The sequence below is a fragment of the Chinchilla lanigera genome, unplaced genomic scaffold, assembly GCF_000276665.1.
Source record: "Chinchilla lanigera isolate Chin_1 unplaced genomic scaffold, ChiLan1.0 scaffold00007, whole genome shotgun sequence".
Classification (NCBI taxonomy): domain Eukaryota; kingdom Metazoa; phylum Chordata; class Mammalia; order Rodentia; family Chinchillidae; genus Chinchilla; species Chinchilla lanigera.
Window position 1 is genome coordinate 358,912 of NW_004955408.1, and position 13,949 is coordinate 372,860.

The window sequence follows — 13,949 nt, forward strand, 5'->3', positions numbered from 1 at the left end:
CTAAGGAGCTGTGGAGAGCCTGACCTGTCCTTCCAAAGGGCAGTCTTCTCGATGTGACCCCAGTCCCTAGTCTGATTCCCTGGGATGCTTTCCTAACCCCAGCCATCAGTTCTTCTCTGAGGGGAAGGTCTGCAGTAATGGCTGAGGACCATGGACCACTTCCCTATGAGCAGAGCCTGTCCCCTGCACTGCCCTTGTCCCCCACAACCCCCACCTGCACAGGGTAGCCTCAATCAGAAAAGTTTTCAGAGCATGAATCAGACCCTGTCATCATCCCCATGCTTAAAGCCACCCAGTAGTTCCCTCTGTCTTCAGAACAGAACCCAAACTCCCTGCTTACACCCACCCAGCCCTCTCCTCAGGCCTTGCCCACAGGCCTGCCCACTCACAGGCCCAACCCTGCAGTTACTGTTCCAGTCATAGAGCAGCATGGCCTTCGGATCATCTGAGCTCCCCTGAAACCCGGCCCTCAAAGCGCCATCTCTGATCCTCTCAGCACCAAGGCCCCTGCTGACCCCTGCTGACAAAGACCCCTTTCCTCACTTCTTTGCTGCGTACAGCTCTGTCCTGGGTGGCAGATGGGAGAGAAGGGGCCCGCCAGGTCTCTGGAAGCCTCCATATCACTCATGGGGTCCCTTAGCCAGACTGTCTCCTTAATGACCATACAGGCCCATTCAGATCACAGCCTGGAAATGCACAGGTGGCTGGAGAAAGTTTGTCTCTATGGTAGCAGCAAGGAGGGTACTTACTAAGCAGACAATGCCAGGGCTGGGAGTATATCTCAGTGGCAGAGCATAGGCCCGCATGTTTGTTCCTTGCAGCCTTGTGTAAGTTCCTCCTTCCTTGAACTGCAGGGCCTCAGGTGTAGTTGGAGATGGTCCTTGTACCCAAACTGCTTCCTTCTAACTTGTCCCAAGAAGCATCAAGTAGAGTGGTCCCCGGGGAGGCGCCGAAATCTGTGAGGCTTTATAGATGTGCCTGTCACTACTGTGTAATGATTTTTCTTCCTGGTTAAAGTTAAGCTGTGGAAATGAAACTAAATGAAAACTAACACACCTCGTGGATGTTTGTTTGACCAGGGAACTTCAGTGCATTTATGCAGAAGGAGATCTTCGAACAGCCAGAATCTGTCTTCAATACCATGAGAGGGCGGGTGAACTTCGAGACCAACACAGGTAACCCTAAAACTCAGGAGTCGCTGCTGCGCCCTGTGCAGTGAGCCCAGCCACTGTGTGGGGCCAGCCCTGACACCCCTGTGTGTCCTGCAGTGCTCCTGGGCGGCTTAAAGGACCACTTGAAGGAGATCCGCCGGTGCCGAAGGCTCATCGTGATTGGCTGCGGAACCAGCTACCACGCCGCTGTGGCTGTAAGTGCAGCAGAGGGGCTCACAGGCCTGGGAGATGAACAGTCCCGGAGAAGACGCTCATCTGGGCGTTACTGGGCACCGGGCTCTGAACACCGCATGCTGTCCCCCATGGCCAAGAGCCAACCCAAGACGTGGCACCGAGCCCCTTTTCCTCTGCAAGCCCCCCGGCCTGGCCAGCACAGGACTGCCGCATCCTGCAGGAGCCTCTGGGGGGCTGGGGCCCCCTGTAATGACCCCCTGCCTCTCTTCAGGTCCTTGCTCACATTCAAGAATGAAGGGGGGCTTTTAGTGGGAAATGGGGTCATGACTGATATGGTACAAAGCAAATGTTCCTGAAAGTATGGCAAATGCGGAGGAAGCAGAAGAAAAGCCATCTTTACAGCAGATCCGGCTGTAGGACAGGGGGTGTCCCACTCAGGGTACCCAGTGGGCTAGGAAAGTGCTTCATACTTACAGGGGTAAGCTGGTTTCTAAGAATACTGCTTCACTGATTAGTGTGATCAGGGTCATAGCCTTTGTTTCTGGGAAGAGGACAAGGTTAGCTGAGGATTAGGCAGTCAATGTGAGCAACACTTGCAGTCCATCTCTCAGGTAGGGCCCATTTCTCAAGCACACAGGATGCAGATGAGCACGTGATGACTTTACAGAGTCAGCCATCGGGTCTTAGCCTGTGTTTTCTGCCTCTGCCTCGAATCTGCCTGGCAGCACCATGTTACAGACCATCCTGGGAAGCTCTGCTGCCCTGTGTCCTGTGGTGCCCAAGACTGACCTCACTCCCCACCCTTTGTCTTCAGACACGACAAGTGCTGGAGGAGCTGACTGAGCTGCCTGTGATGGTTGAACTTGCCAGTGACTTTCTGGACAGGAACACACCTGTGTTCAGGGATGACGTTTGCTTCTTCATCAGCCAGTCTGGTAAGCGGGCGGGGAGCATGGTCAGACTCGCACCAGTTTATTTCTTGCTCTCTTCTCTCTGCACCCTGCCACATGCCGCCTTCCCTGCTCTATGCGTTTAATCCTCCCTCCTCCTCCACGTCCCTCACCCTGCTGCAGCAGGGCAGTCACCCCTTAAAGGCATCAGCTCCTGCCACCATTCTATGACAGGGTGGAGTCTGGCCGAGAACCCAGGTCCTTTGTTTCTTTTGCCCCCTGCCACGTGGCTTCTCCCTGCTCCTGACATTCCAAGCCACTTCAAGGACCATAAACATTTGCTGGGTTTAATTCAATGGACAAAAAAATCTCATGCAAAATTCCACTGGGTTGAGATTCACACCGAGGACACGGCACGGACCCTGAGCCCAAGCCGCGCCACTCCCTTGTTCAGTGTCCACACTGCCCAGCAGAGACAGGAGTCACTGCTTCAGTTGAGGGGTCTCCCCGAGGAGAGAAGCCCTGCCGGCGCCACGCTGCGTGGCAGAGCTTTGCTCTCGCTTGGTTGAGCACAGGGTCCAGGAGGCGATCTGTAGCCGTGTGCTTTGGAGTTTTACAAGGACTTTTGAAATGTTTTAATTATGAAGAATTCTAAATTTTTATAAAGGTAGAGAAAGCTAATTCATCACCTAGTCCCAACAGTTATCAATTCAGCTGATCTATATCAGCCATTACCCACACTAGCCTTGCCCTTGAAGACCTGTCCTCCATGCATACTTCAGAATATATGATAAAAGACAAGAATGTAACCACAGGCCATTAGCACATCTGAGAATTCGGCAGTCGTGCTCCAGTGTGTGGAGGGACTTTTCATACTGCTTCTCTTTTCAATTTTCAATACCGTTTCTGTTTTGATGACAAGCTAAGTAAAACTAGTGCAGACACAGCCACCACCTGGCTGGCCACCTGTTTCTAAGGGCTGCCACGGTCACCTTTGGGTGGACCGTGCCATCAGAGCCAAAATGTACTTCATGAACTGGCAGGAGCCATTAGTAAAAGAGCAGAGCTGGAGTGCAGTGTGGTACTCAGGCCTGTAGCCCTAGCACAGTGGAAGGCTGAGGCAGAAGGGTCACAAGTTCCAGTAGCTTGGGCAATTTAGCAGTCGAGCAAGACTCGTCCCCAAGAAAAGGGGGTGGGGATAGGCCTTAGGGCCAATCTCCAGTATAGGGAAAAAAGAGGTGGATTTGATATAAAAATAATAGTCAGCCCCCAACTCTATATACAGGGAAAAAAATTCACCAGTGAGTTCAAGGCCAGCCTGAACTACACAGCTAGACAGAAACACACGGGGTGGGGGCGAGCCTGACACAGGTAGGGCGCTTGCCTCCTGGCTCCCCGCCCACCCACTCTTAGTGATGAGCAAGGCCCGTGGTCTGGAGGAAGCTGGGGGTGGGGGCACCAACCAGCGCTGCAGAAAAGCTGGGAAGAGCACAGCCAGAGCCGCCTCCCAGCCCCTGTGGGTTGGACTGGTTTTGATTCCGTGGTCTGGCGCCTATTTGTTTGGGTTGGATCCTTTGAGACTTCCCAGCGCCGAGTTTGCACGGGTTTGTGCGGGAACCTGTGTAAGGAGTTTTACGCAAACACCATGGGTCCACCGTGGGAGGCTCAAGAGCTGTTTCAAACGAGATCTGTTTGAGAAACACGGTGTTGCATGCTCTGGGTTTTACTGCCGAGTCTGAGGGACCTCAGCGCGTCCCGACCTCGGCAGCTCAGGGTCGGGGTGGGGTGGCCGCGAAGCCCCCCGGCCCTTGCAGCTGCGGGGACAGGACGCGGCCCGGGGGCTGTCAGGACGGTCGGCTGGTGCTTGCCGCGGAAGAATGCGCGCCTGCCGGCTTCCCGTGGGGGCGCGGGGCGCGGGGCGCGGGGCGCGGGCGCCAGTCACCCACTGACGCCCGCGTCCAGGCGAGACCGCGGACACGCTCCTGGCGCTGCGCTACTGCAAGGACCGCCGCGCGCTCACCGTGGGCGTCACCAACACCGTGGGCAGCTCCATCTCGCGCGAGACCGACTGCGGCGTCCACATCAACGCGGGCCCGGAGATCGGCGTGGCCAGCACCAAGGTAACGGTCCGGGTCCGGGTCCGGGCAGAGCCGACGTGCGCCCCGCGGTCCCTGCCTGCCCCGGCCGCCCGCCCACGCCCGCCCCTCCGCCCGCAGGCCTACACCAGCCAGTTCATCGCCCTCGTGATGTTCGGCCTGATGATGTCCGAAGACCGAATTTCACTGCAGAACCGGAGGCGGGAGATCATCCGCGGCATGCAGTCCCTACCCGGTGTGTCCGCGCTCTCTTCGCGTCCCCTCGGCCCCTCCCGGCCGGTCCCGCGGCTCCCAGCGCAGCTCCTCCTCGCGCGCCGCGGCCGGAGGAGACCGGGTCCCCTGCCCGACCCCAGCCGTGGCACGCCGCCCTCAGAGTGGACTGTTAGCCTCGCTCTGCAAGGGAATCACGCAGCCGTGTTTGTTGCCAATAATACACGTCAGGCTTTGGGTCAAAACTTAGAATTTTGGAGAAGGTTGTCTACCCCCATAACTTCACCACTTCCCGGCGTTTAAACGCTTCTCTGAGCTCATGGTGGTCTCCACAAAAGTGATTTAAAACGAAGGTTACAGTGAAATGTGTCCATTTTTAGAAGATTTACATCATTCTGTAGGCAATGCATGATATAAAATTAGGCATGTGTAAAGGAGCCATTTAAAGTACAAGATAAATACTAATCAGAAAACTTTAAGATTTCAAATTCTGTATTTGTAACTACCATTTAAAGAACTACCCGTTCTCAAGTGTTATAGTGTCAAAGAAGAATATTTGAATTATTTGGAAAAGTTATTTATTCCTTCCCTTTCCAACTACAGATCTGTGGAAGGCCAGTTTATATTTCAACCAAAAAATATGGAAGCAGATAAAAAGTCAGCTGCTTTCTGTTGGACATTAAAAAGATATGCAGAATGTTAAGCAGTGCCACTATTTGCACCCATTTTTTCCAGAAAAATGTCATGAGCTTATTTAAATGAATGAATGAATATTTTTGAATTTCTCAATGTTATCTTCTAATGTTGGAAATAATGAGATATAACCTGTGAAAACAAAGGCTCCCAAGGGACTTGCCATAATTTTTAAGACTGTGAAGGAATCCTGGAACCAGACAGTCTGAGGGCCCTAGTGGGGTGCACACACTTCGCCTTGAGTCAGCCAGAAAGAGCAACGTTCACTTGAGGCGTTGTCCTGGAATGTCCGCTCCGTCTCGCCAGCTGCTGATTTCACTTCTGAGCCTCAGTTGCCTTTCTATAAAATGGAGCGAGAAATAATAGCTCCCTAGCTACTGCAAGTGCTTTTAAAAGTCACAGAAATACGAATTACTGTCCCAACAGATTTCTTGCCAGTAGTCCAAGTTATTTCCCATAATCTAAGTTTAAAACCCTTCTAATGCAAAGAAGCAAAGTACACCAAGTAATTGAGTTCCAGACCTCATGTTATCCCAACACTTCCTTTATGAACACTGTTTTGAAGTCAGAATGACTGACTCTCCCTCTGCTTGTGCCTGTCTTAGAGCTCATCAAGGAGGTGCTGTCCCTGGAAGAGAAGATCCACGACCTGGCGCTGGAGCTCTACACGCAGAGGTCCCTGCTGGTGATGGGCAGGGGGTATAACTATGCCACGTGTCTGGAAGGAGCCTTGGTGAGCCCCCTCTGCCCAACCCCTATCCCAGCACCCCAGACAAGGAGACCAGTCCAGGAACCAGTGGGGACAAGGGCATGACCCAGGGAGGGAAGGGCTGGCCACCCTCTGAGCCCTGCTGTCAACCAGGCTGTTACGGCCCTGGGGACAGAGTGGGTGTCAGTCCCCAGGGAGCTCCCAGTCTGCCAGGAGACAGGGACAGGGCACCCTTGGGTGAGCCCCATGAGGTGGCTGGCCATGCCAGGCTCCATTTGGAGTAGCTCAGTCACATCTCATGGGCAGTGTCTGAGAGATTGCTAATAAATCCCTCACTGTGGGCAGAAAGCAAGCCTCCAGCAGGTTCATTAGCCTGCTCAGGATTTCATAAAGGAACTGAATTTTCCCACTGCCGCAAGCAGCCTGTGCGGGGGGGATTCTGAAGACCAAAATTGCAAGTGGGGTCTCTGCAGTGACATGGAGCCTCCATGCCCTCTCTGGACACATCGCCCTTGCAGAACTTCCATGCTTCCTTTCTCGTTGTCATGGAGACTGCACTACATAGGCATGATTGATTTATCATTGACCACTGATGACCACTTTAACCTTAATCTTGAGGTTGGGGGATAGAGCTGAAAGTTCCAGCTTGCTAATTCTGCCTTGATCTTTCTGGCGACCACCTGAGGAGCTGTCAGCCATCAATTAATCACTAGCACCTGGCCTTTGAACTCAAGAGTGTTTGGAGATTCTGACTGCTGCCAAAGAAAGTGAGGAGCTGTCACACTGCTTCTCAAGGGGCGCAGTGGAAACAGGGCCTGGGTGGGGTACACCCTTCGCCTCTGGTAAGGTAGTTCTGCTGCCAGGCTCCAGTGGCTCAGTGTACTGGTGAAAGGTGCGTATTTAACTGTCCCCAGTTAGTCACTGGGGAAAGAAAAAAGCTGCTGGCACAAGTCAGTGGCCCCTGTGTGGTCACTTGGAGGCCAGTACTCTGTCTCCACGTGCCAGGGAGGAGCCTCGGTCCTTCCAGTGTTTCCCTGACCCAAGTAAATAGCTCTAGGTGCAGAGATGTTTTCTTTGGTCTCATCAGTGCAATGACATGGATTTACTGGTAACTGAAGAGAAATGGATCTACCTCATGTACTGCAAACATGCATTAATAAAAAAAAAAAAGATCTACGTGAAGCTAAGAAAAAGAATAGCCAAGAGCATGCGGTTTTGTTAGGTCAGCTGAACAACGCTCTGGAAGTTATGACTGTCTAAAGTTGGAGTGATTAATCAACTAACATAAGGGCCCATCTAAGCAGGCACAGTAGTGTGGCCATACACAGTGACGGGGAAGAGACCGAGAGACTGGCTGACAGGGCAGGCGGGAGACTGGAGCCGACTTGGTGTCCAGCATGGGTGGCCATGTGTGGAACTTCGAAAGATGAGCTGTGTGCCTGGGGCTGGTCTAAGGACACAGGGACCATGAGCCAGTGACTGGGTGTGCCCGGGACACAGCCAGACCCTGGCCTGGCCTTGCCACTGCTGCTATGACTGCTCCACACACCCACTTGCCTTACAACCCTAAGCTCCTGCCTTCCAGAGTTACCCCTCTCCTAGCTTCCCTTCCTCCTTCCGGCTGACCTGCTCCCGCCCGTCTGCCCAGTGTGACACTGACCTCTTGTGTTTCCCCAGAAAATTAAGGAGATAACCTACATGCACTCGGAGGGCATCCTGGCTGGGGAGCTGAAGCACGGGCCCCTGGCCCTGGTTGACAAGCAGATGCCGGTCATCATGGTCGTCATGAAGGACCCCTGTTTTACCAAGTGCCAGAATGCTCTGCAGCAGGTCACGGCCCGCCAGGTGAGGCCTCTGTGGGTCCGGGGACACCTCCTCCCTGCTGTCTTCCACTAATGCCCACCTCACCCTCTTCATGCCACACCAGCTGTGGGTTGTGCTGCCAGGGAGCAGGCGTGATCACACACACACCTGTGCCTCTTGTAAGATGGGCACACACTTGGAAAGCAATGCCAGGCTGCAGCCAAACCCTACAGCTCCTCAGTGAGGTCCAGTGACCAGTCTGTCCCCAGCTGCCTCGGATTCTAAGCCTGGGGACCAAGGAGGCACGATGCCCCTGGTGGAGCATCCTGGAAGTGGGGTCTCTAAAGGTTACCTCAGGACCCTTCTGATGCGAAATAGGCCGAGTTAGGTCAGATTTCACAGGGGCAAGGCATCCTCACTTCAGTCAGGTGTTTACAGGGCTTATTGGTCATTCACACTTTTGACCAATCAGCTGTTACCAGTCAAGGTACACTGCTGGCCTGAGGACAGCTGATATTCTGAAGACAAAAGTTAGTAGGAAGGAAAGAGCTTTTATTAAAATAAGCAACTGAAAGGGAAAATGGCCAGATTTTTGTCCTAATGGACATTTCAGAAAGTTCAGGTTCAAAAAAGGGTGTTTTTTGTTTGTTTGTTTGCTGTACTGGAGATTGAACCTGGGCCTTTGGACTGAGCTATATCCCCAGCCCTTTTAAAATTTTTAAATTTTGAGACAGGGTCTCACTAAGTTTCCCAGGTTGGGCTCAAACCTGTGATCTTTCTGCCTCTCTAAGCGCTGGGGTACCAGGTAGGGACCACACAAAGGAGGGTGGGTGTGAAGGGCAGGGAGGTTGTGTGGTGAGATTTGCTTCTTCAGGAGTTGTTTTTCTTTCACTTAGACATCCCTGTGTTTAAAAGGGACCTCCGGCTCCTGGCCAGTCCTTTAACGCTGTACATAAGCACGTTATCTTCATACGAGTTTTTATTTTACAAACGGGATCAACAAGTCAATTTGAAGACCACCAGCTATCCCCATGCTGAAGACCTGAAGAAAGATCACTGACTAGGAGTCTGAGGATCATGTTTTTTGTCTTTGTCCTCTTTTCTGGAATAGTTGACTGTAGACATTAATACCTCAGCTATTTAAAGGGGGATTTTCTTTTAGAAGTAACAATGTGGGGGAAAGACAAAAAAACAGACAATGGCTTTACCAAGGGCAACTGTGCAAAGTAAACTTAATGCAGACCTGGTGGCATAAAACAAAATGGTGTGGCACTGCCACTGTTACCTGGCTGCAAACGGGGACGTTCCCATAACCCCTCAGCTTTGTCTAGAACAGCTCAGAGGACTCAGGAGAGTGCTGTCCCTCCTATTATAATTGGAATATAAGGGTACCAATCAGGAGCAGCCCCAAGAATCCACAGCCCTAGGGCCCCAAACCTGAACCTTCCATGACCTCAGGGTGAGTCACCCTTCTGGTGGAGCACCCCGAGCTCACCTGAGCTTCTGGCCTCAGTGCCCCTGACTTTTATGGGGGTTCATTAAGCAAGGATGACTGAACAGCTGATTGGCTTTTGACTGAACTTTATCTTCAGCTCTCTGTTCTGTCTTCAGGGCCCAAAGTCCCAATCCTATAATCACGTGGTTGACCTTTTTGTCACGCTCACCCCCATCCTGAAACTGCCCTTGGACCCATCATGAGTTATCGCACCAGCACAAACGCAGGTGTCATCCAAGGGGCCCATCATGAGAGGCAAAGATGCTTTCAGATCATTCAGGAAAGTCCAGAACATTAGTCTCTCCCAGAGACTGGGGACAGAGACTAGCCAGTTCTTTACTGTACAACGGCTTCCTCTGACACAGGGCAGAGCCCCACGGCTCCCTTTGGCAATGGCTTAAAAGTTACAGGAAGGTGAACTACAGTAAAGCGTTCAAGCCAGGGGCTGCCACACCTGTCTCAGCGCAGTGATCAGACCACACCATTTCCCTGCTGAAAACCCTCCTGCAGTGTCCCGTCCAGTGTAGTGACCCACGAGCCAGCACTGCCCATCCCTTTCCTCCTGCCTCCCTGAGTTCCAGACCCCCACCTCCTGTGTCCTACTCATGCCAAGCTCCTTCCTGCTCAGAGCCTTTGCACTGGGAGTTCCTCTGCCCAGAATGTGCTAGGCAGGTCAGAGTCAGCTCCTCATCACTGAGGTCTCAAGCCAGACATCTTTCAGAGCAGCCTTCCCAGACGTCTCCGAAGCCCCTCAGCGCACCGCCTATTTTATTGCCCTGTGGCATTTATCTAAAATCCATCTTCATGTCATGGTTTGCTTATGGTTCTGTTTTCCATCACTAGACGATAAGTCCCATTAGGGTTAGTTGTAGGGCTTTCTGGTCTTTTTGCAAGACACTCTGAAGCCACTCAACAAGGGGAGGGGGCTGAACGGTGTGAAGAGGTAGCAGTCACCTTACCAGGAAGGGATAGGAAGGCACCACAAAGCATCACACACTCAGTTGCTCACATAAATCGTGAACTGCACTTCACCCATAATTCCAACAATTGCATTAATGCTGATTCCAGAAATTGCAATGTGGAAATGGTTGCGTCTTTCAGAAATGACCTATTTTGCAATCATATTTCTCTACCCTAGGGCCGCCCGATTATACTGTGCAGCAAGGACGACACTGAAAGTTCTAAATTTGCATATAAAACCATCGAGCTGCCCCACACAGTGGACTGCCTCCAGGGCATCCTGAGCGTGATCCCACTGCAGCTTCTCTCCTTCCACCTGGCTGTGCTCCGAGGATATGACGTAAGTCTAAGCATTGCACCTACACCCCAAAGAGGACAGACACGACTCTGACACATACTTGTATATCCTTATGGAGTAGCGCGTGATGTTTCAAAGCACATATACAATGTGAAATGCCAAAGTTCCCTTTTCTTTAAGTATTTATTTACAGTAGATAGTCATTGGAGAAATAATTTCATTGCAAGTAATAGCTTATGTGCCCTGAAAACAAGCTGAGAACAGCAAAAAGGTGAAGACCACTGTCATTAAATTATAACCTTGCCACCCAGAGGCAACGTTAACAAACTATTTTATTCAAGTCTTTCTCTGTTTATATGAACTTCTAACAAACATTTCCCAATATTATATCAAGGATAAAATTTCCTTTTTATTTTTCACATCTTTATGAACTTATTATATGCAACATTTAATCACTACATAATATTTCATCAAAATCTTCTAACATGATTTTCCTAAGTTACTTAGCCATGTATTATTTTTTCCAATTTTTCATCTTCATAAATAACACTGCAGTGAACATCTTTGTAATGCCCCTTAGTCCCATATCTAAGAATTGCCCTTAATCTAGCTAATGAGACATTCTGAGATTCCAAATACATATTGCCAAATTATGTTCCAGAAAAGAACCACTTAGGATTTTATGTGTATCAGAACACATAATTCACTGTGCAAAGAAATGTTTAATTACAATTTTATTTGAGATGCTTTCTAAAACAAAGCCCACAATAGAACAAATATTTGAATGCGTTCTTAGCATCCAGAATTGACATTTGCTAACACTTTGTGGAATTTGTTTCATCTCCTCTTAAAATACAAAATAAGACATTGCAGGTAAAGTTGAATCCCACTTTATCACCATTCCCAATCATACTTCCTTCCCAACTTCCACCCTAAACACAAGTTTTTGTGAAATTATGTGTATTCTTCAAAAGAAGTGTCTCCTGCCTTCCTTCCCTCCTACCCTCCCTCCCTCCCTTTCTTCCTTTCACGGTGCTGGGGGCCAAACCCAGGGCCTCATGCCTGCTAGGCAAGTGCTCTACCACTGAGCTACACTCCTAGCCCACATCGAGCTAGTTGGTTTTAAATGCATGGATCATAATCTTTTAAAGAGTGTCACACAGCATGACACACCAGGTGCACACTAAGAGGTAAACATTATTCAGTGAAATGAAGCTCCTAGGAGGAATTCACTTCCCAGATGTAGGTATCAGAGTAATTCATGGTCGGAGGTGACCAGGAACACCTCTTTCCTTGCAACACACACTCTAATAATGGCCTTGAAGGTATAGCACATGGTTACTACAGAGAGCCTTTTCTGGCCCTTATCGTGGCCCAGGAAATTTATATTTGTAATCCCATGAAGAGTTACTGGAATCCTAGAGGCAGTTCCAACCTACCACATCCAGTGCAACCCGTGGCAAGAATAAAGACACTAAGACATATTTGTAGTTATGGGGAGCCAAGGGGTCCTAAGTCCAGCAATGATGATGGCCATCTGGAACAAAGGCCTCAACCCAAGGCCAAACCGAGGCTTTATTCCTTCATGAAGAAGGGAGTGGCTTGAGGATGAGTGACTGAGAACCATGGGAAGTAGGTGAGTACCACAAGCTGGGCTAGGTAGGAGGCCTGGATCACCTGTGCAAACGCAGAGAAAAGGACCTGCAGGAAGAGTGATCTGCATAATACAACTGAGATAGCATCTAATAGTTTGGGGTCGGTGCTTCAGCTCTGATGTGTCATCTTCAGAGCCCCAGGATGTCATGGCCTCTCTCCCAAGGCTCGATCGCAGCCAACAGTGTAGGGTACTGGCTCACATATCCCGCCTCATCCCAGCTCACTTGAGGGATCAATAGGGGTCCAGGGAGACACGCCCGCCATCTCCAAAGATCACCATCAGCACCTTGGCCTGACCAATATACATTGCTTAAAGCCAACTGAAGGGGTAAGGAACAGTCCCAGCCAGCTCTGTACATACCAATACATGGAAACAGCATCAGGCTCAGTCAAATGGAGGCGATTGCTCCTCTTTTATGGAGAGTAGCCTCGGTGTCCTCCACAGTTACCATGGTGGAGGCCTAAGCAGCATTCTCCTTTTCTTTCAGGTTGACTTCCCCAGAAATCTGGCCAAGTCTGTCACGGTGGAGTGAGAATCACCACCTTCAGTCTGCTTCGAGACCTGTCATGCAGCGGATGCCACAAGTGGGCACGCCCCAGTGCCACGTGTCCCCAGTACAGCTTGACAGCTTCAACGTGCCTTGTACCCAAGTGCTTTTGCTTACAGCAGATACTGTTTCTCTGTGTCCTGAAGTCACCCGAGGAGAAGGGAATCATTGTTTACACATGGGGATCAGAGCAGACTTTCCCACTGCTGTGCAATATACCGCTCTCAGAGTAACTGTGAACCTTTTTAAACCGACACTAGTTTTACAAAACAAAGTATTTATAATGATGATTGTATAGCTTTTAAGTTATTTTTCTAGTATGTGGCTTTCTGTAGCCATGGTAACGCCCAGACTCTTCATCTCAGCTACCCAGTGCACTGGTGCCGGGCTCACTCCTGGCGAGCGGCCCTCATCTCAGACTGAGCACAAGGGATCCAACCATCTGGACTTCTCTCACCCTCCCCTCCTTGGGCTGCTCCTGGTTCCTGTGCTTTGATGTCCCTGAAGCCCTCCTGCATCTTCCTGTGCCTCCCACAAGTCCAGTTGAAATTTCAGCTTCCTTCAATAACTTTCTCCTATTCTAGGGCCCAAAGCCCGGCAACTCTCTGACTTAGGTTTAATCGGACAACGGTTCTCAAGCCTAAGTAGCATTTTGGCCCCTGCTCCCTACCCATAGTAAAACAGCTTGAAATGGCCCATGCAAGAGGGTAGTTTCAAGTGGGCTATCCTGGTCTCTATTTAAGTGTGCCCAATCAAAGTACTACGCAATTTTATGACAATAAAGATAGTACATTTGCATGTGTTGTGTGTCAGGCTTTCATTAACCTCATTCTTTTTGTGTACTTTGGATACTGAAGACTTCCAAGGAGCTCAGCAGGTCTGTTTGTTAGTGCCACAATTTGGTTGTGCCATGATGTGGACGTTGGCAGGAACCCAAGCACTATGGTGGCTTTCCTAGACCTCCATCTTCCAATCCTCACAAGTTAACAAGGGGCTGCCTCCTACAGGAAATAACTAGACTGTTTCTGTCTTCCTGATCAAACCATGATCAGTGTAACTCCTAAGATGAGGAAACTGTTTACAAACTAGCCAGAACATGTTTATCTGGTCAAGACCTAGAAAAATGTATTTCACCCTTACATCCAAGAGGCAGTGGTCACCTTCTGTGCCAGTCATTCCCCTTATCCTTGTAGTTCTACCTGTGTGTTTATCCTCAACAATACATACTTGGCCTTCTGTACCCGT

General features: G+C 50.4%; 1 protein-coding gene across 1 annotated transcript in view; it reads left to right on the top strand.

Annotated features, from left to right (window-relative positions):
- Gfpt2 (glutamine-fructose-6-phosphate transaminase 2) overlaps positions 1-13,502 on the top strand; it is a 42,302-nt gene extending 28,800 nt beyond the window's left edge. Inside the window, exons 11-19 of the mRNA XM_005376003.2 lie at positions 1,080-1,175; positions 1,269-1,366; positions 2,161-2,281; positions 4,199-4,356; positions 4,453-4,567; positions 5,841-5,968; positions 7,622-7,789; positions 10,381-10,542; positions 12,645-13,502. Of these exons, the coding sequence (XP_005376060.2) occupies positions 1,080-1,175; positions 1,269-1,366; positions 2,161-2,281; positions 4,199-4,356; positions 4,453-4,567; positions 5,841-5,968; positions 7,622-7,789; positions 10,381-10,542; positions 12,645-12,689 (1,091 nt within the window). The 3' untranslated portion in view covers positions 12,690-13,502. The remainder of the gene's footprint in view (positions 1-1,079; positions 1,176-1,268; positions 1,367-2,160; positions 2,282-4,198; positions 4,357-4,452; positions 4,568-5,840; positions 5,969-7,621; positions 7,790-10,380; positions 10,543-12,644) is intronic.
- The last annotated feature ends 447 nt before the right edge of the window (positions 13,503-13,949 follow it).